Source organism: Lepidothrix coronata, unplaced genomic scaffold, assembly GCF_001604755.1.
Source record: "Lepidothrix coronata isolate B3197 unplaced genomic scaffold, Lepidothrix_coronata-1.0 Scaffold10, whole genome shotgun sequence".
In the NCBI taxonomy this organism is placed as follows: Eukaryota; Metazoa; Chordata; class Aves; order Passeriformes; family Pipridae; genus Lepidothrix; species Lepidothrix coronata.
In genome coordinates this window covers 1249118-1268659 of record NW_016690190.1, presented here as the reverse complement: position 1 = coordinate 1268659, position 19542 = coordinate 1249118, and the positions used below count along the sequence as shown (strand labels likewise).

Below are 19542 nucleotides of genomic sequence, written 5' to 3'. Positions count from 1 at the left end.
CAACCTGGCCTTGAACACTTACACAAATGGGACATCCACAGCATCTCTGGTCAACCTGTTCCATTGCCTCATCAATCTCACAGTTAAGAATTTTTCCTCAACAGCTAATCTAAACTCACCTTCTTTCAGTTTGAAGCCATCATCCCTTGTCCTATTACTACATGCCCTTCTAAAAAGTCCCTTTCCAACTCTTATAGCCACCCTTTAGGGACTGGAAGGTCTAAGGTCTCCCTGGAGCCTCCTCTTCTTCAGGCTGAAGAGCCTCAAGTCTTAGCCTCTCTTCATAAGAAAGATGCTCCAGCCCTCTAATCATCTTCGTGGCCCTCCTCTGGATTTTCTCCAACGGGTCCACGTCCTCCCTCTGTTTGGGGGCCACAGAGCTGGACACAGTACTCCAGACACATATCTCTCATCTATGAGGTTATAGCATCCAGCTATAAGAAGAGAGGTTGCAAAATTAGTTTCAAGCCCCTACAGCCTTCAATGCTACCTACAGTATAGTTTGACACACCAACTTGCACCAAGAACTTTCCTGTAGGGGAAAGGTTATCCTCAACTCCCATTCAGGCTCTGGATTCAGCCTGGTCCCAAGGAAGAACAGTTCATGACCTCTCATACCCCTCTCTCCCTATCCTGTCTCTCAGGGTGCCCTTTTCCTGAATGACAGACAGTGCAAAATAGTGCAGCGGCAGCTGGAGTTTGACGGGGGCATCGCCTACGGTATCAACTGCCTGCTGATGGAACCCAGCCTGGGGGGACGCTGCGACAGCTTCTTCACTGTGGATTTCATGGTCAGCCCCCTTTTCGGTCCCCCACCCTGATAAAGACATAGCCCAAGGGCCAAACTTCTTCACAGAGACTGGGGTAACGCTTGCTGCAGTTCTGGCACTACTGAGAGTACATCCCACCACTTCAGACTGGCTTCATGTGGTTAGAGCCGAGATTATGAAGTGCAGCACTGCACCTGAGAGATAAACAACAGAAATTCTGCATCCACATTAAGCAACATACAGGACAAGCAGTTTCAGTTAAGACCACCTTAGCAAGCCCTGCCCTGTTTTCAATAAGAACAGAATCTTACATATGCAAGCAAAAATTTGAGCAAGGGCAAATCTTTTGATCATGCTTTTAAATTAGTAGAAGTTCACACTCTGGATTTGTCCACAGAATTTGCATTTACAAAGTTCCCTATTACAAAGGAACAATATTGCTGTCCCAACAGCACAGGGTATGAATGACACAAGACAAAGAACTACTTAGCCTGTGTCGGTCTCTGACATTTCTTGCTTTCACAGAAATATTCTTTAACACACCTCAACAGGCACTGTTAGAGTGGAGAAAGTTTCCTCTGTGAACTTTGATGAGTCCCACAAATGGAACATTTTAAAAGCCATTTTGAAACAATTTCAAGACCAAATGTTCTTCAGTTTAATTTGAATGTCTGAGAAAATTACCTAGAAGTAAAAAAATTTTCACCTAGTCAGTCTTAAAAAAAGTTTATTGGAATATATGTTTCAATTACAATACCAACAGTTGTGTGTATAGTATCTGCTCAAGTCGGCTTTTGTTTCACGATTTTGTTAAATGAAACTAATTTTTTTCTTCCAGAAGTTATATTCTGGTATCAAAACTACTTTCTTGTATTTTGTGGCACTAAATTATTGCATCTATTTTGTTGTCATTCTCCTCTCTTCTTTCTCCAGAGCTTTTTATGATCTTTTTCAAGTGTAATAAGTCTTACTCTTCTCCGCTCATATTTGCTGCTCTCAGAAAATGGATTTTTTTTGTCAATGTCAAATAGCCTTCCATAGCCATTATTTTAATATGCTTTTTTCTCCTTTTCCTACAACAGGGGCATTGTGTTAGCTGTTTCAGTAACTCCAAATGCCCTCCAGGGACAAAACCAAAGGTAACACATTCAAATCTTGCATGTAAGCTGTCTAATTTTTCTTCTCTGTGCTTCATATAAGCAAACTAGAAAAATTTTCTTATCATAAATAAATTAAAAGGAAACCCTTTAACCTACCACACTACTAAGTGATGCCATAAAAGCTCAAGGACAAAGCTGTCCCTGGGCAAATAGCCAGGTGCTGGTGATGGGGGATGCTTGTTGGTCTCACACAGCATCCACTGTAGCAAGCGCTTTGGTTGATGTCAGAGCAGCCCCACCACTCTCATTAATGATGCTTAACATGTCAGGAATCAAAGAGAAGGTGGGGGTGTCACACCTGCACCCTTCACACATCACATTTTGATTCGTTGTACATCAGAAAATGTGATTTAAAGAGGAAAAAAACAACCCCCCACACAGCACTCATTTTCCTGTGTTTCCCCCTTCCTCTCTCTCTGCTGGCACACATGGTGCCCAGGAAGGAATCAGCTGGTGCACATATGAGTCCTATGGGCTGCGGAGGGATGGTTGCCGTCGGAACTGCTCCATGGTCATCCACACAGCCAAGTGCTGCAAGGGCTACTTTGGACCAGACTGCCAAGGTAGGATTCCCACCTACACTGCTGGCCTGTGGCCTGCCCCAGTACAGCTGCATGAACTGAGAGAGCTCGGATAAGGGGCATGAGAGGGGACCAGCTGCAAGATGGGGGAAGTTGGTTGCAAGAGCCGAAGAACACAGAGACTGTTATTGCTCCAAATAGTCTGATTTCACATTTACGGCAAGTTTTAAAGTCCACAGTAGTAGCAAAGTGAACGCTATAGAGAGTAAAGGCTGTCCTGCTATAACCAAGCCTAGAGAGACCTAATTAGTCACCAGCTAAAAGTCATTTATACATAGACAGACATGAGATTCACACATTTACACTGGCACACACCTGAGGCACAGTGCTTGATTGCTCAGCCACATGCAGGTGCACACACCAGCAGAATGAGCTCAGAAACTGTAGTTTTGAAGAGGTGTGAGACAATTTGAGAGGCTTTATCTCAGCTGTTAGTTAGCAGACACTAACAAACTGCTCCTTCAACCCCCAGCCCTGTAGGGGAACAGTACAGAGGCTCCCACCAGGACACACAGGATCAGGGTGCAAGTAAGAATCTCTGTTGGCAGACAGGTCCAGTGACATATAGTCCTGCCAGCTTTCTCTGTCCCAGTTTCACAGACAGACACATACAGATCCCATGTAATTTTGGCCAGGCCAGCCTGACCTGTGCTTTGGGCTCACCCATACAGCATGTAGGCACATAGATATGCACAAGCAAGGCTCGAAATTGGCAGGGCCTGGGGAGTGCCATTCACAGATGGGTCTGACTGAGCAAGCAGCCAGATAACAGCATCCACGACCCAGGGCTGGAAGGGTCCTCGGCACCTTACTGACAGGAGTTGTAAAAGTGTGTCAAGGAATTCAGAGCAAAAGGCTTGCAGTAGTCACAAGTGTCACAGCTGCTTTTATGTGCCTCACCAGAGATGCATTCAGAGGCATTTCCCTGCTCAATTATTTTTACAGAATAGTAAATAACCAACAGTGACAATGAATAAACACTTGAGCTAAAGAGCCGCTTTTTCTTTTTTTTTTTTTTAAAAACCTTTCAGCTTGCCCTGGTGGCTCAGAGACCCCATGCAACAACCACGGCCTCTGCAATGACGGGTACACAGGGACAGGAAAGTGCCACTGCAACAGGGGCTTCAACGGGACTTCGTGTGAGCTGTGTTTGCCAGGCAGATACGGCTTCAACTGCAGACGTACGTTTAAGTTTCCTTTCCATATCGATGCCCACATCAAGCCTAAACTATTTCGTCAGCAATGAGTTTTTCTAAGCAAGTCAAAAAATGCTTCCCACTTAACACCAACATTTTTCCTGGGTGCCTCCTCGCATGGAGAGATGGCACAAAGTCTCAGAAGGGAGGAGAAGGCAGGGGTTGCAAAGGCTGTGTAGCTGTCTCCGTACAGCATCTCCTACTCTTACCTGGTACATAAGGAACAGGGAATAGAGGCAGAGCCTCCAGCAACAAATGTTTTTAACTACAGCACACCCTTCTCCCCCATCCACATAAAGCTTAAGACTTTTTAAGCATTTTACTAATGTGGTTCCTCAAGGATTGCAGGAGGCCAAGGCCATGCACTACTTCTGCAGAGAAGAAAAAGGACACCAAGATGAAGGCAATTTGTGAAGAGAGACAGTCAAGCAACTGCTCATATAATCCCCTTCTCTGTGGTTTTAAATGTAAAGTAGGTGGAAGCAGGATCAATATCACCCTTTAGACTTCAATGTTTTCCTGACATAAAGCCTTCAGATAAGACGCTGTAACACTAAACCTTCCACCCTAACCATGTACACCTGTACTTCTCCTGAGGCCCATAGGATGGGGAGGTTACAGGCTAGATATTCTTGGGGTGTATGCAAGAAAACAGCCTTGGACACCAACGTTCAAGATTATGCTCACCTACAATTTATCCAATTTATAGCACACCATAACAGAAACTGTACGAGCTGTTAGTCTGAAACCCAAATTTTCTAAGAAAAAAAAGTTTTCTAGCCCCTTCTTTTTGATGTGTATTTATGTCAGCCAGAAATTAAGTAACCAGGTGAAAAGAAATGAAGCCAGCAAGAGAAACTCCCTTTCAGCAGGACAGGTTTTCAAAAAATCAGTTCCACCAACCCCACATCATTTTCTTCTTTAAACAACAATATTTCAGGAAGAAAGATAAGGCAAGAAAGGATGCTACAGCATTACCTTATAAAGCAGAGAGCCATCAATAATTCCTTAAGAATGACTCAGCATATAAGTTATTGCAGGACCCAAAGAGTGGGGCAAAAAACATCACCTATAGATTAAATCACCCCCTCGTGCCTCAGTTTGCAGGGCACAAGGAGTAACATCCCATATGTAAAAGGAATTCAAAAGCTTTTAGTCACAAAAATATCTAAAACCTTAAAAAAAAAAATACAGGTAACTTGTCCATGTTTTACAGCAAAGCTCACTAACCTCATATCCGGCTTCCTTACTCAGCTAGACCTTCTCCCACACAGCAATCAAACCCTCTCCCTCTACACACCTTGGTTTTCTCTGGCTTCCTCACAATTACCAGCTGCTGCTCATTAGGACTGATCCATCTGGGTCTTCAGCTCAGCCATTAACTCCTTCCTGCCACAGTCCTTTGTGGAGTTTGTTACTCCACCATAATGCAGATCAATACTCATTTTCAGAGGCACATTGAATTAATGCGAGCTCTAAAATCATAGGACCACAGGATGAATCAAGTTGGAAGGGGTTTCAGAAGGTCTCTAGTCCAACCCTCTTCTCTAAACAGGGCCAGTCCTGAGCTCATGTTTTTCAGGACTTATCCTCTCAGGACTTGCAAACCTCCAAGGATGGAGATTGCTCAACTGCTCTGGAAAGTCTGGTCCTCTGTTGATTAGCCTCATGGTGAAAAACCATGAGGTTAGACTCATCCAAATTCTTGCTGGATAATACTGGATCTAAACTGACAGTCTAGGTGATGTTTCTGTGGAGAAAGATCTTCCCCTTTCCCAATGGCAGCTCTGCACGTGATCTCTCTGTGTTTCTTTTCCAGCCTGTGAGTGCAAGAACAACGGGCAGTGTGATGAAGGATACTCAGGAACAGGACGATGTTTCTGTGAAACAGGATGGACTGGCCGGCTGTGTGAAACCAAGCTAGGTCTCTGCCTCCTCTCATCAGACTCTGTCACATGGAGCCATGGGTTGAAAGCCCTTGCAATTCAACAGAAGGTTTCCATAGATAAGGGAGAGAAAGAGTTAATAATGTCAGGAGCCATCAAAGAACACTAAGGGACTCTGGACTGTGAACAAGTCCCTTCACCCCACTGTCTCCTCCTTTGTGATATGGGAATAGGAGTTCTTACCTCCCCTGTGGAGGTGCATGAGAGAAGGTATCACCCCAGGGTCAAGCAGTCAAGAAAAAAAATATTCTTACAGGTTTTCCAGTTAGCAAGACTGGTATGAGGGAGTTCTCCCTCTGCATGAAAACAAGGGCATTGTGATACAAAGAGCTCTTTCATTCCAGCTGTTCTGCCTTCCCCACAGCTCTGCCACCAGTGTGTTCCCCCAGCTGCTCCCCCAACGCTGTCTGCACAGAGAACAAGACGTGCCAGTGCAAGCCGCTGTATGACGGGGATGGGATCACATGCACAGGTGAGCTCCCCCTCCCACTCACAACAGGAAGGCAGGTTGTTCCCTCTGCCTCATACACATGCACGTGGCTAATGTCCAGTATGAAATGCCTTTTGAACCTAAAAAATTCCACATAGCAGCAAGTGAAACAAATTTAGAATATATAGAGATTAGGGTTTTCTAAAGCATAAGGCCGATTTTGCCAGACTTTACCAACCAGGAGCATGAGCAAGAAGTACACCTCAGTCAGGTTTGGAAGACAACAGGGTTTTAAGCAGGGTTTCCCTGACAGCATTTAGAATTGGACTCGATGATCTTAGAAGTCTTTTCCAGTCTAAATGATTCTATGATTTTCTTTGATGACCTTAATCAAGGTAGTACCCTGGTAACACTGTTGCAGAAACAGTTGTTCTTTCTCAGCCAGGTATTTTGCATCTTCCAAAGTCAGCCTGGCCAGAAGTCTTCAGGGTGATGCTGTGTCTCTTAAATCAAGAACATTCTGACAAGGGCTTCAGAGACCTAAAGGATAGCCTTCACAGAAATTCAGTAATGCCTCAGGAAAAGAAAACAGTCCTTTTTTCCCCAGCAAAATTATTCTAGTACTTTAGTGTACCTTGAAAGAACCAGTGAAGGTTTGTCTTTATGAAGAATATGATCTTTAAAAGTAAACTTTACTCACTGGCTTTCTTTTTCCCATACAGCTGCAGAACTTTGCAAACAAAACAATGGTGGGTGTCACAAGGCAGCTGAATGCACACAAATTGGGGTGAAAGTCTTCTGCAACTGCCAGAAAGGATACAAGGGAGATGGGTTTACATGCCTTCCAATAAATCCTTGCGCTGATGGGTTCAATGGAGGCTGCCATGAGCATGCCATTTGCACTGTCATAGGACCTGTAAGTTGAATGATTTCAGTCCCCAGCAGGGAAATCTGAGGCATTTCTCCCTGGTGCCAGGAGAAGCCTTTCCTCTGTTTGGATCATGCTCTGTACCCCTTTAAGTCCCTGTTTTCCAAAACAACCTTTACTGAGCTCTAACCTACTTTCCACATCAGTTTGGTATCCTTTCAGCTGAAGAGTGAGAATAGTTTGACATCTTTGCTCTGGGGAATGAGGTACCACAGAGGATGGGATATTTTGCATGCACAGTTTTTCTGTCCCACTCTTGGCTCACCCTAACTGATATCCTTATTTGCAATAGGAGTTTGTTGGGTTGAAACTAAATACAATTTGGAAGCTAAATAAAGGGACAGTCAAGGGAATAATGTCACTTGCTGGACTCAAATAAAAAGCTCTGCAGCTACATGATAAAAATTCCACAGCCCACATGGTCAATGTGATTTAGGAAACTTCTGCTGGTGACTTGACCCAGCATTTGTCTTGGTGCTTTCAGGATCACCTGTCTGTTCCATTTCGGTGTCTTGCCTGAGCTGCCTTCCAGGAGTGATCTAGAAAAGTCTTGCCACTAATCCATTCCAGCTGTCAACCATCACAACCCCTGGATGTCACCAGTTCCTGCTTGGTTTCATTTATTACTATCAGTGGGCTGTTAAATTTTTATCTTGCTTCCATGCCCAGTCATTTAAATATAATTTTTATATATTTGCCATCCATTTTTGTAAATTATGTGTCATATAACTCTGCAATGCATGTTATTAATTTTGTGAGTGAAATTATGCTTTGGTGTTAATTCAGCAAAGCACCAAAGTACATCTGTAAACATTTTGGTTAGTTGTTAGTAGCAACTCTCCTGTTTGTCTATTCCTGCTTATATCAAGTGAAATTCTTCCAACAGTTCAGAATGTTGCTTGAAATAGCGGTTTTATGTCAGCTAAGTACTTGACTTGGCCTTTTTCATTCTCTCTCTGACCAGGACAAACGTAAGTGTGAATGTAAAAATAACTACATTGGTGATGGGCTGAACTGCACCGTGATGCAGCTTCCTCTTGACCGCTGCTTGCAAGACAATGGGCAGTGCCACCCCGATGCCGACTGTGCCGACTTCCATTTCCAAGGTGAGGATGGCACTCCATGCACACCATCATTCCTGAGCCGCTGCACTGAGGCCAGTGGCCAGGATCTGTGAGCTCACTCAGCCCTTTACCTATGTCCCCTTGAAACCATGTTTCAAGGATTGCAGTTAGAACGTGTGCTTACGTACCGTGCAATACCAGATTTATGAAGCAAGATGTGAGGGCATTCCAGGTGGGAATGTTAGCCCTAAGGAATCAATCTGTCCTAACTACATTTTACAAAATTCATGAGTATTTGTGTGGGAGAGCTGACTCTGCATCCAGACATGGAAACCCCTTCAGGAAGAGCTGGTTCTTCTCTCTCTTTGCAGATAGCACGGTTGGAGTTTTCCATTTGCGGTCCCCACAAGGGCAGTACAAAATGACTTATGAGAAGGCAAAGGAGGCCTGTGCCAACGAGTCAGCCACCATTGCTACATATACCCAGCTGCTGTATGCGCAGAAGGTGAGGCAGCCTCTCTGTGGGAGGAGATCCCCAGAGTGGATTTAGCCACACAAAAATGGAGAGGGAGGAGCAAGGGGGCTGCTCTGTGCTAATAAGCTTCATTTTCCTTCCTTTTCTTCCCTCATGCCATGTTTGGCCAGGAGCAGTTTTCAGGCTGTTTGTTGTTTTCCTGCCTGCTCACACAACACTGAAACCACTTGCCAAGTTCTTGTTTCCAGTGATACTGGGGTGAGAGGTAGAGTAAGACTTTCAGAGTATTTTCATTGGGGTTTTAATGCTTCTTAGAGAAATGTGCACCTCAGAATTATGCTTAATTTATTTCTTTCAAGTAAGTCTCCAGGAATCTTTTCCCCAAATGCTGTTAAGTTAGCAGACCCATTTCTGTATTATTTTCCTTGAGTATGTTATAGACAACACATGGCTGATGTCAGTGGGATGAGCATCACAACTTGGATTTGCAAAACTTGTTTTAGAAGGTGGGTCAGACTGACTGCCTCTTTCTGATCCCTTCACACCTACTGAAGGAAGAAAGACACTCACTATTTAGAGACACCTTTAGCAAAATGTGAGGCTGTACCTCGGTTAGGACATACACCTCCTTCTGCTGCTCAAGGAGACTCAGATTGCAGCCAGAGCTGCAGGTTCCCTGTGCTCCATAGTCTAAATACTTCCCCTGAAGCAGCAAAGTTGGCAATGGGGCTGGGTCCAGAACTTCTGGTGACTTACTTTCTGTGTTGAGCTACTTTGTCAGTCCTTCCCACACTGGCAAAAGGTGGGCTGGCACACAATAGAATTGCACATCACCTTTGGCTTTCACATCCACCTCTGATACTGCACTCAGGGAAGCTTTTCCAGGAGAGGATCTATTGGTCTGTACCAGGAGACACCAGCTTTCAGAGGTGCTCCAGTCTCTGCAGCCCCTCAGCTCTGCACAGGGCAGGCTGCAGGACAGATGGATGGACAGAGACTACTCGGATGCACAGAAAGAGTGCTGGCAAGGCAGGTGCTGTCTGAGCACCCCGGGGGGATTGCTCATTTCATCCAAAGTTCTCCAGCCCCACCACCCAGCAACTCCCTGTGTTTTTTCCCCTTATGGCTGTGCCAACCACAGGCAAGGTACCACCTGTGCTCTGCTGGCTGGCTAGATGGGGAAAGAGTGGGCTACCCGACCGGCTTCTCCTCTCCAAACTGTGGCTCTGGCTACGTCGGCATCGTGGACTATGGGAAAAGAGTCAATCTGAGTGAAACCTGGGATGTTTTCTGCTACAGGGAGAAAGGTAAGAGGGTCCTTTGCCACATCCCTCTGGGCTAAATGGGAGCAGCAGCCCAGATATTGATTCCTTTCATCAAATACAGGCTGCTAGAAAACACTGCAAGAGAATCTGATGCTTTTTAAGTTTAAAAAAAATATATATGTTGCCTGCAAGTTGTTCCTCAGGCACAGGGCAGCCTAAAGCCTTCTCAGGAAGGGAGTCTGCCCAAACAGCTGTCCGTGTTCATATCTTTCAGAGGTGAACTGCACCTGCAAGCCAGGCTACGTGGGGGATGGCTTCTCCTGCAGTGGGAATTTGCTGCAAGTGCTGATGTCCTTCCCAACGCTGACAAACTTCCTGTCGGTACGGCCCCGTGGCTGACACGCTGCTTGGGGGGGGAGGGAAGCGAAAGGGAATTTGTGGGTTGTATCTCAGTGTTTGCTTTACCAGCACAGCCAACACACGTAACCACAACACACTAGTAAAGCAAGGGGATGTGGTCTAAACCTGCACCATCAAAATCAGAACTTAGTTACTATTTTTGTAATTGCTGGCTCCAAACAGTTTTCTGGTTATTTGGAGTTAAAATGTTGGTGCAGCTTTAGCGTAAAGGAGATTCTCTACACAAATGCTCCTGGCTTTTTAAGCATCACAAGAAGCACTGTGCTTTGGAACTTTATTATATTGCTACTGGGAAAAGAAAAAATGTTAAAAGGGTCCTTTCCTTGCCAGTACTCAGAAAGGCATTATACGTACAACTGCAACTCAGTTTAAGATGTGCTCATCAAATCAGCAGCTAAAGCTGGATTTTTAATACAAACTGCCTTTGTAATGTCACTCCACATCTGCTTCACGGCTAATAAAGGAAAGTTCCTTTGTTATTTATATGGTCTCATCTTTTCCACTCTCCACACAGGAGTGCACAATTGCCTTTAGTAAAGCTGGATTTTGTTTCTGCCTAGGGCATCATGGCTTACTCCAACAGCTCTAGAAAGGGGAGAGAGTTCCTCCAGTACCTCACGGACCTGTCAGTGCATGCCACTCTCTTTGCTCCAAATGATAGTGGGTTAAAGGAAAATGAGGTCAGTGGTTTTTTTCTTTTTTTTTTCCTTCCTCATTTTAATAACACATTTTAAACAGCAATTATGGGTTTCTGTATCTCAGTGAAATTTAAGCTTAAAAAAAAAAATCTTAGTATGATGTGACTTCTATGTAACCCCATATAATTTAAACTGTGCTCCTGAAAGAGGTGAATTCATTGTTTCCATTTCCCTTCCACGGATAGAAGTGCAAGGTTATCAAGCGTTTGAGTACCTACAGAGACTTTTGCATCAGGGATTTTAGTTACCCAGTTATGAAGGAGTCCACCTGAGATGAAGTCTGTTCTGGCTTATTAATAATGAGCAGTTATTTGAAGAAAGCAGCACACAGCTTTGGTATTTCCCACAAATACATTAAAAGCATCTGTTCCTAGCTTCATTTCTATGCTTATCCCTTCTATTCTTTCTTTCCTTCCTTCAATTAAACATTGTCTCAAGCTATTCACATGGGTTTATGCACTGGCTTAAACAGCGTTAAGCTGTTTGGGATTTCTCTGAGGCTCATCACTTCAGCTCATCATACAGAAGAGTAAAATCCTTTCTCCTGCAGGAATTCGGGTACTGCCTGCTGCAGGCAGCCCTCAGAGGCCAGCAGGGACCGAGGTCCCACTGTTCACATGCAGATTTCCCCGTAGCCCCTATTGCTGCTGCACTTGCTGCAGCATTAACAGCAGAGAAGGGAAAAAGGTCACAGGCACTTAGCCTACTAGTAAATCCAGAGGATTAATGAGATCCATTAACGCTCCTTGTATTTTGCCCTCATTTGCAGACACTTTCAGGGAGAGACATCGAGTATCATTTATCTAATGCCAGGATAGTGTTTTACGAGGACTTGACCAATGGAACCACTCTTCTAACTCATCTAGGGAAAAAACTCCTCATTACAAACACCAGGGGCCAGGAACATCAAGCCCCCACCGCTGAACAGGTACCATTGTAATAAATTTCCTGTCCTCCTGCTTTCCCCCTGCTCATGCTATACCCTGTAATCGGTTAGCACACTGCTCTGGAGAGCAATTCCATAAGGTTAGAGTGGGCAGCAGTGAGAGGCTGAATTCAGAAGGCTCCTTCCTGCCCAGAGACTGTGGGATAACAACTGGCAAACTGCAAATCTACAAGTTTGCAAACAACCAAGCTCTGACCTGCAAAACTAAAAGGAAGCTGTTCAAGTGACCTGCAGGAATGGCAGGATGGGGATACAGGCTTGATTCAGCCTGGCAGGATTATGGGAAATGGCTGTGTGATAGGTGAAGAGATGAGAGCAGCAGTGTATCATTAAAGGTAGGTGTTGGCATTTGTAAAGTTTTTTAGTAACTTTCTGGGAGAGGCAGGAGACTCCAACACAGCCTTGCTCAGAGCAAAACCAGACAAAAGAGTGGTTTGCCTTTTTATTACTATTTTGGTGGGGGTTAAATATGAAAATGTATATTCTTTTTGCAAATGGAAAGTATTTTTTGACACATTAGGGGAATGCATCCTTCGAAAACACACCCAGCTTCTCATTTGTTATTAAGAAAACACTCACTGCTCAAGTGTTTCAAATGACCTCTGTGGCAGCAACCTCTTCAAACCAGGTCTGGGACTCTGATGTGGGTAATGCTGCATAGATCAATACAAAAATAAGAAGCTTTGCAGCTGTGGGCTTGCAATTAGAACGTGCTCTAGAGAATGGCGCCTAACATACCAACTGGGGCCCAGGGTGGACTTTCATGGACACCAACAATGAAGAAATAGGTGCTGCAGGAAGAGGTGCACAAGTGATTCATCTGTTGCCTTTGCTGCCTTCCTCCTCCCCCTTTCAGACGAAACTCCTTTGGCACAACAATCACCACTTATATTTTTAAAACCACCTTATACCGCAAACCCAGTAATTGCATTAATAAAGCATATCCTTCAGAGAGATCAGGTGCACCAGTACAAGGCTTACCTGTATCACTCAGTACCACACCAGGAGCATTTTTTGGGTGACTTTGATCTGATATATGACCTAGAAGACATTCTCCATTTAAAGAAAAAAAAAAAAAGGCAAAAAACCCCAAACCCACAAACAAACAAAAAGAAACCCCACAACCTCCTCTCTTCAAAAGCTACCAAGGGAAGACTTTGAGGCCATTAACACACATCTTGTTCCTGCCCTGAAGACCTGGTTAGAAATCTGTTGATTTTCCTCCTTTGGGGAGGACCTGAGCAAGTTCTCAGTTCACCTACCTGCAGTAAAGCTCAGCTGGGTGCCAGGGTGGGAAGGAGAAGTGGCAGCCAAGCACCCACCTGTCCCAGCACACGTGGTTGGAGCCCACAAATCTTTCACCAGGACCCTAGCAGGGTGGCACAGGGGTGAGGGAGAGGAAGGACACAAGGTGACTCCCACAGTGCTCTGCATTGACACCACACTGAGCCCTTCCTCGCTGGGCACAGAAAGTTGCTGTATGGTTCAGCAGCAGTGTACTGCCTCATGCCAGGGGCAAGAGCAGGCAGCAGCTCCTGGTTCTGCCCACTGAGGAGAAACCACTTTGCCAGGATGCAACTGAAAGCACAGCTTGTAATAGTGCAGATGCCCGTGAACCTACCCTCCCAAAACACAAACACAGGCTGGAGAGACTCAGGACCAGCCTGAAGCAGTCAAAGACTCCCATTATCAGCAGAGTTTAGAGAAGTGTTGGCTTGGCAGCGACTGATCCCATCCTGATAACCTGCCAAATGGGGGCACCAAATAAAACATGTGCAGTGATTCCCCATCAGGGCTGACCCAGCTCTCTTGAGCCTGCAAACAAGTGACAGCCTCAGCCCAGAAAGCAGCTGCCTGGTACCTGGGAGTAACAGCGATCCTGGGCAGAGCTTGGCACTTGCACAAGCATCACAAAACACTTTACTTAGAAAAAGCAAGGGGGGAAAAAAAAGGAGAGATGAATGCCTGAAGGCAATATGCAGTTCATGACGATGGCTACTTCATGCACAGGAGAACCATGACCAGCCCAGGGCCATCCCAGGCTGATGTCCAGGGAGGCAGCAGTGTAAGCTCTCATGTGTTTTTTTCTCTCTGGGTGTCAGTAACTGAGGTGGGGAAGTAGACAATGTTTATTTCAGTCCCAAAGGGAGAAGCATCAAAGCTCAGCTCTCATTCCTCTTTTTCCTGTCAGAGTGAGATCCGATATGTGGACAGAAGCGCTATCGTTGAGTGGGATATAATTGCCTCCAATGGAATAATCCACATCATTTCAGAACCTCTAAAGGCTCCACCAGAACCTGTAAGTACATACTGACTTAGGTTTTTGATGTGATGGGAGGTGGCTGTGGCTTATATGATCCTAAACTCATTGCCGAACTTCATATATTCCCAGTTTCCCTGTCATATATGCAGTTCTCAACTTAAAAGGTTACTTTCAAAGAGAACTGGCAGTTGAAAACAAGGTGCCAGTGAAGCTTAATCAAAATGTTTCCATCTGAACAATTTCTTCCCACATTTATAAATTTATTTTCTTTATATAAAATAATGGAGCTCATGTATGTAATGGAGATTCCATAAAGCTCCATTTTAGTTCTTCCAAAAAGATCTTTTAAGCTTCTAAGGAACATTGTTTACTCTTGCCCTGGTGTTCTTTCCTATCCAAAACAACATGGTGTTTTGAAAACAGATATTTTTTGCCTACATGAGTTTCTGCAAAGGTTCTAGTTATCCAGCCATCGCCTTGGTCCACAAGGTTAATCCTATTGACACCCTATTTCTCACCTTCATTTTGTTCTGAGCAACCCTTTCTCCTTTACAAACCAGCTTTTTATGTGCAGGCATATTGCTAGAAGCTCAGTAACATGCCTGCACAATCTCAGTTCACAAAAACCTCTTGCAGCCTACAATTCTCAGAAGTAGGAAACGACACACTCGGGTAATAGTATAAATTAATGCCTGCAAATGATTCAAAATAATAGGCAATTTCTGTCAGTCTACAGCATCATGATATTACACTCATAGTACCTTTCACATGCTATAGGGCAACTAAACCTTTTCTAATATTTAGCTGTCCAGCTGCACCATATAAATTGTTTCCTTAAAAAAAAAAAAAAAAAAACAAAACACAAAGACAGCATATCTATTAAGACAACAATATGACTATTTTTGTCAGGGTAAGTTTAATAATTTTTTTCCTAAGTATGAGGCCACAGAGTTAAGGCATTGTGTGAAAAGCAATACAAACCTCTTAACTGTTTCCAGACCCTCCTCATCTCCCAGAATGTCAGCAAAGAGCACAATGCTTTGGGGAGACTGCAGCCTGAGTGGCTGCACGCCCTGGGGCCCCTAAAGCTTACCATGACCCCTAAACTATCAGTCACCTTCACAATACCTGTCTGTCAGGCCACAGAACTGCAGAAGGCAAATCAAGTCAGAGTCTAGAAGCATTTCTTCCCTTTAGATTAAATCCAAATCATGTGAGAATGTTTTCAGTCCTTCACCTACATATTTGTTAAAATATTTATAAAAATTACATACAGTTATATGGATTGGCACTTTACTAGCTTGACTGAAGAATGATTTCAGGATAAAGGCTTTGCATGTGTTGGGGCAAAAAGACCTAGAGAAAGCAGGTGCTGGGCTACTGGCAGAGCCAAGACCAGCCCTACAACCCCTCTGCACAAGCTACAGTCCCTCTGACCAGTGATGAGATGGGCCTAGGTCTCAGATTCGGTTTGGTTTGAGCCCTGGTAAGCAGGGCTTAGAGGTTAGTATGGCTACTGATAGTTGGCAATAACCATCGCTTCCCCAGTGCACAAAGCAGTGGGGAGTGAGCCTGAACCCATGCAAAGCCCTCTAGAGTTTGTAGGACAGGTTTACAAAACTACTCAGGCAAACCTGGTACCTGTTTCTCTTCCTCAAGCCAGGAAGGTTTAAGTCTCATTGTAGCCCCTGTTGCTCCTTTGAAAAACTTGACCAGAAAAGATGCCTCAGGCATTCTTCAAAACTTTCAACTTTAAAACCACAAAGAAGACGAAGGTGTACTGGAGGCAATGTCCAGTACCCCCAAAAAAATCTACCTGAAAGGAGGTTGTACCAAGGTGGAGGCCCGTCTCTCTTCCCGAGTAACAGGACAAGAGGAAATGACCTAAAGCTGCATCAGAGGAGGTTTAGACCGAATATCATGAAAAATTTCTTCATGAAAAGGGTTGTCAAACATTGGAACAGACTGCCAGGAAAGTGGTAGAGTCATCATTCCTGGAAGGCTTTAAGATGTGTAGATGTGGCACTTCAGGACATGGTTTAGTGGTGGACTTGGCAGTGCTGGGTGAATGGTTGGACTCGATGACCTGTTTCAACCTAAACAATTCATGATTCTATCAAAAGGCCACTTCAACTGTCTCTAGGGAACATGTACCAGGAATTCAAGCATGAGAGCAGCTCAGGATCAGAGCATATCTCCAAGGAACACTACATGTGCTTGGCTGTTGGAAGGTGACCAGCGCCCACCCACAGCTCATTCACCCTCCTGCTTGCTTCCAGGTTCCTCTCCACGCCAGTACTGGGATGGGAATATTCTTTGGCATCTGTCTAGTTACTGGAGTTGTGGCTCTTATCGGGTATTCTTACCTCAGGTTCAGGAAGAGAAACACGAGCTTCCAGCACTTCAAGGTAGGTGGCAGACAGGAACACAAAGCAGGGGGGGCTTCTCCAGACCCATTCCACCTCCCAAATTCACAACCTCCAGTTTCTCCGTGTATTTTGTTAAGACAGAAATACTCCCCATTGCTTCCCACTTGAACTGTTCAGACTGAGACAAAGTGGGGAAGGCTCCCACACTGGTCTTGGGCACAAGCTTAAATTTGCCCCCAGACATCTCCACCCAGGGTGCCCAACGGGCTCCTGCATGCATGGAAACTTCCAGCAGGTAATTGCAACCACTGAAAGTTCTCCTCCCCCTCCTCTGTGGCATAGCTAATCATTCTGTTGCTCTGGAAGTTGAAATGTTTGATAGGAAAAAGGCCAGATTCAAGACAAGCAAATTTAAATGGGTGCAGGGTTTTATATTGGTGTGCTCTCATGTTTGATTTCTCTTAACTAACTTTGCTATCTCACGTCAAATGATGATGTGAAAACAGCCAGCAACAGCCAAGCTTCTCAGAGATAAGGAATGACAAAAAAAGTTAAGACTACACAAGAACCAATCCAAAAGAAAGTCCACCTTTAAGTAAACAAAAATTCCTTCCTATTCTAGCCCCTGCACATAATATGAATCATCTTCTAGAAACAAAACACAGGACCCAAGAGCCAGGGGAAATGCCTGTATTTTTATACAGTTGCAATGAGAGCACTCGGGACCAATCAGGTACTTTTTACCCCAGGCACAAGGTCAGGGCCACACTTCCTCTCCCATTCTTTGCTGAGGCTTAAAAATAAGAAGGGAAAGGAAAATCAGTGTTAGGTGACCTGAGTAATACAATAACAATCCAAAACATAGTTTATGCTCAGAGATAGTGAGTTTAATGATACAGCCAGTTCAGTCACAACACCGCACTGGCTGGTAGTGAAGTGTAAGTGCCCCACTTAATGCACTGGAAGGAGGATGAATTTTAAGCAGGCTTATGTGCTTTTGTGTAGTCAAAAGATGACACTGACACATCATCACTGGACAAGTCACAGCCTTCAAATATCACCAACCCCTCATATGAAAGTTCTTCTGTGCTGACTCCACCAGAACCTACTTATGATCTTTTCTCAGTAAGTGTTCATTTTGGTTTGAGAAACTACAAATATAAGGTTAAGAGGGAATGACTTCATGAAAGGAAAATGTCTAGTTGGAAAAAAAGAGAAATTCATTCAAGAAAACAACATATAAGTTCCTGGCTCTCCTATCTCACCAGTGTGTGGAATTGGGTTGTTCCTTGTAGCAAAACTGAGGCTGTGGTCTACAGTGGTATCTCAAGTCCACCTTCAAAGAGAGCTGAATTAAACTGGACTTCAAATGCCTCTGGATGACAGTGATATGTGTATACAAACTGTAAAAGCCTTCTAATTTTGTCTTCGTGTCTCCTTGCTGCAAACATAGCCGAGTGCCATGCTAGCACTCCAAAGAATCTGAAACACAAAGGGGGAGGGGGCTGGGGATCAAGAGAAGAAAGGATTGAGTAAAGCCAGAGTATATGAATAGCTTCAGTGGTCTAAGTTAGCAATACCCTCATGTACATGCAGAGTCTAAAATCAAAATACATCTTTTTGCATCCAGTAAAAAGTCATTTGATGCAAAAATGTTGGGTGCCAACTCTGCCACCTGTATGGACAAATGTGCCAAAAAATTACTTTCATTTCTTAATGTAATGTGCAAGTCTGATTTTCTTTTTGTTCTATTTTATAGGATTCAGATGACCAACAGCTTGTGATGAGTGGTCCTCATGATCAGAACTAAAGACTGAATTTGGCATTAGTCAGTTATTAAACACATTTCTATTTACAATTACTGTGAAGCAAACCAGCACCTACACATTACAGGGAATAAAATCTTGTTACAAATTAAAAACCAAAAAAGCTTGGCTTTAAGATGCAGTCTATATAACTCACAGAGTTACCAACCTCAGACGTGTTGGCTGTATCTGAGCAGTACCAACTATGAGCGCTAAATGCAAGACTGAGTCTCAACAAACCTAACCAGAAGCAAACAGACTCCTCTCTGGGAAAAGTAGATAACTTTCACTAGCCTGCTTTTTAACTGCTTTTATTCTTCTTCACAGACTTTAAAATGGCCACAAACACACAGGGCTGCTAACTTGGCAAATATCCTACATTTCTTAGTTCTCTAGGTCTGTGCTTTCATTTGGCTCAGCTACAAGCATGAAATGCAATATGTGTTAAACATCTATTTTTAAACTGAGGGGATTTTTTTGCTAGTGTACTTTCAGGTAAGATATTCAGCAGCAGGAAACACAACCACCCCGTCTGTCCCACTTGCCTCTGTCTTTCCTTGAACTTGGCTGTTTTGTTTACATCTCATCTCACTGTACAAAGGGAAGTAGTCATTGAGGCATCTTTAGCAAGACATGCAGGCGATGTGAGAGCATTTAAATGCCAATCAATCTTTACCTGACCCATTTTTGTGACAGACAACGAATATGAACATCCCCTTACCATGCAATGCCCACATTCAGTTTTTCGGGTCCGGGAGGAGCAGAAGCTGCTTCTTCACAAACTGTATTTTTACAAAGCACAGCAGTAACAGCTGTGACTGGCACCACACTGTTAGAAGTGAATCAAATAAGTTTCCTTCAACCAAAATATTCATATCATAGCGATACAGCGAGAACACAAAGGAAACCACAAAACAGCAAGCAAAGGAAGATCTTTTTGCTGGCAGCAGTAACATCCCCCTAATGCCTGGGGGGCATTAGGTGGTGTCACCCCAGGATGCCTACTGTCAAGACAAGATAAGCAGGCAAACCCAGGGTTGTTGATGCAGCTTTTGAGCACAACAAAGGGAATCTAATGTGTAAAAACACCTGGATGAAACGGACAGACCGAAGTAATTCCCCAAACCTCTTCCCCTGCACCCCTACATATGCCTGCTTTTTTTTTTTACCTATATTAAAAAGTTTAGAACACAAACACAGTTAAAACACGCACTTATGTATCTAGG

The 19542-nt window shown here is 44.1% G+C and overlaps 1 protein-coding gene across 3 annotated transcripts in view; it reads left to right on the top strand.

Annotated features, from left to right (window-relative positions):
* Positions 1–19060, top strand: part of STAB2 (stabilin 2) — an 81756-nt gene extending 62696 nt beyond the window's left edge. For 2 of the 3 annotated variants that reach the window (XM_017804754.1, XM_017804753.1), the window contains 17 exons: positions 645–791; positions 1853–1909; positions 2370–2493; positions 3543–3692; positions 5527–5631; positions 6018–6125; positions 6806–6999; positions 7976–8117; positions 8447–8580; positions 9692–9857; positions 10090–10196; positions 10796–10915; positions 11703–11861; positions 14071–14178; positions 16422–16550; positions 17517–17636; positions 18271–19060. In XM_017804754.1, coding sequence (XP_017660243.1) covers positions 645–791; positions 1853–1909; positions 2370–2493; positions 3543–3692; positions 5527–5631; positions 6018–6125; positions 6806–6999; positions 7976–8117; positions 8447–8580; positions 9692–9857; positions 10090–10196; positions 10796–10915; positions 11703–11861; positions 14071–14178; positions 16422–16550; positions 17517–17636; positions 18271–18321 — 2121 coding nt within the window. In that variant the 3' untranslated portion in view covers positions 18322–19060. The remainder of the gene's footprint in view (positions 1–644; positions 792–1852; positions 1910–2369; positions 2494–3542; positions 3693–5526; positions 5632–6017; positions 6126–6805; positions 7000–7975; positions 8118–8446; positions 8581–9691; positions 9858–10089; positions 10197–10795; positions 10916–11702; positions 11862–14070; positions 14179–16421; positions 16551–17516; positions 17637–18270) is intronic. The other variant, XM_017804755.1, reaches the window with a different exon arrangement.
* The last annotated feature ends 482 nt before the right edge of the window (positions 19061–19542 follow it).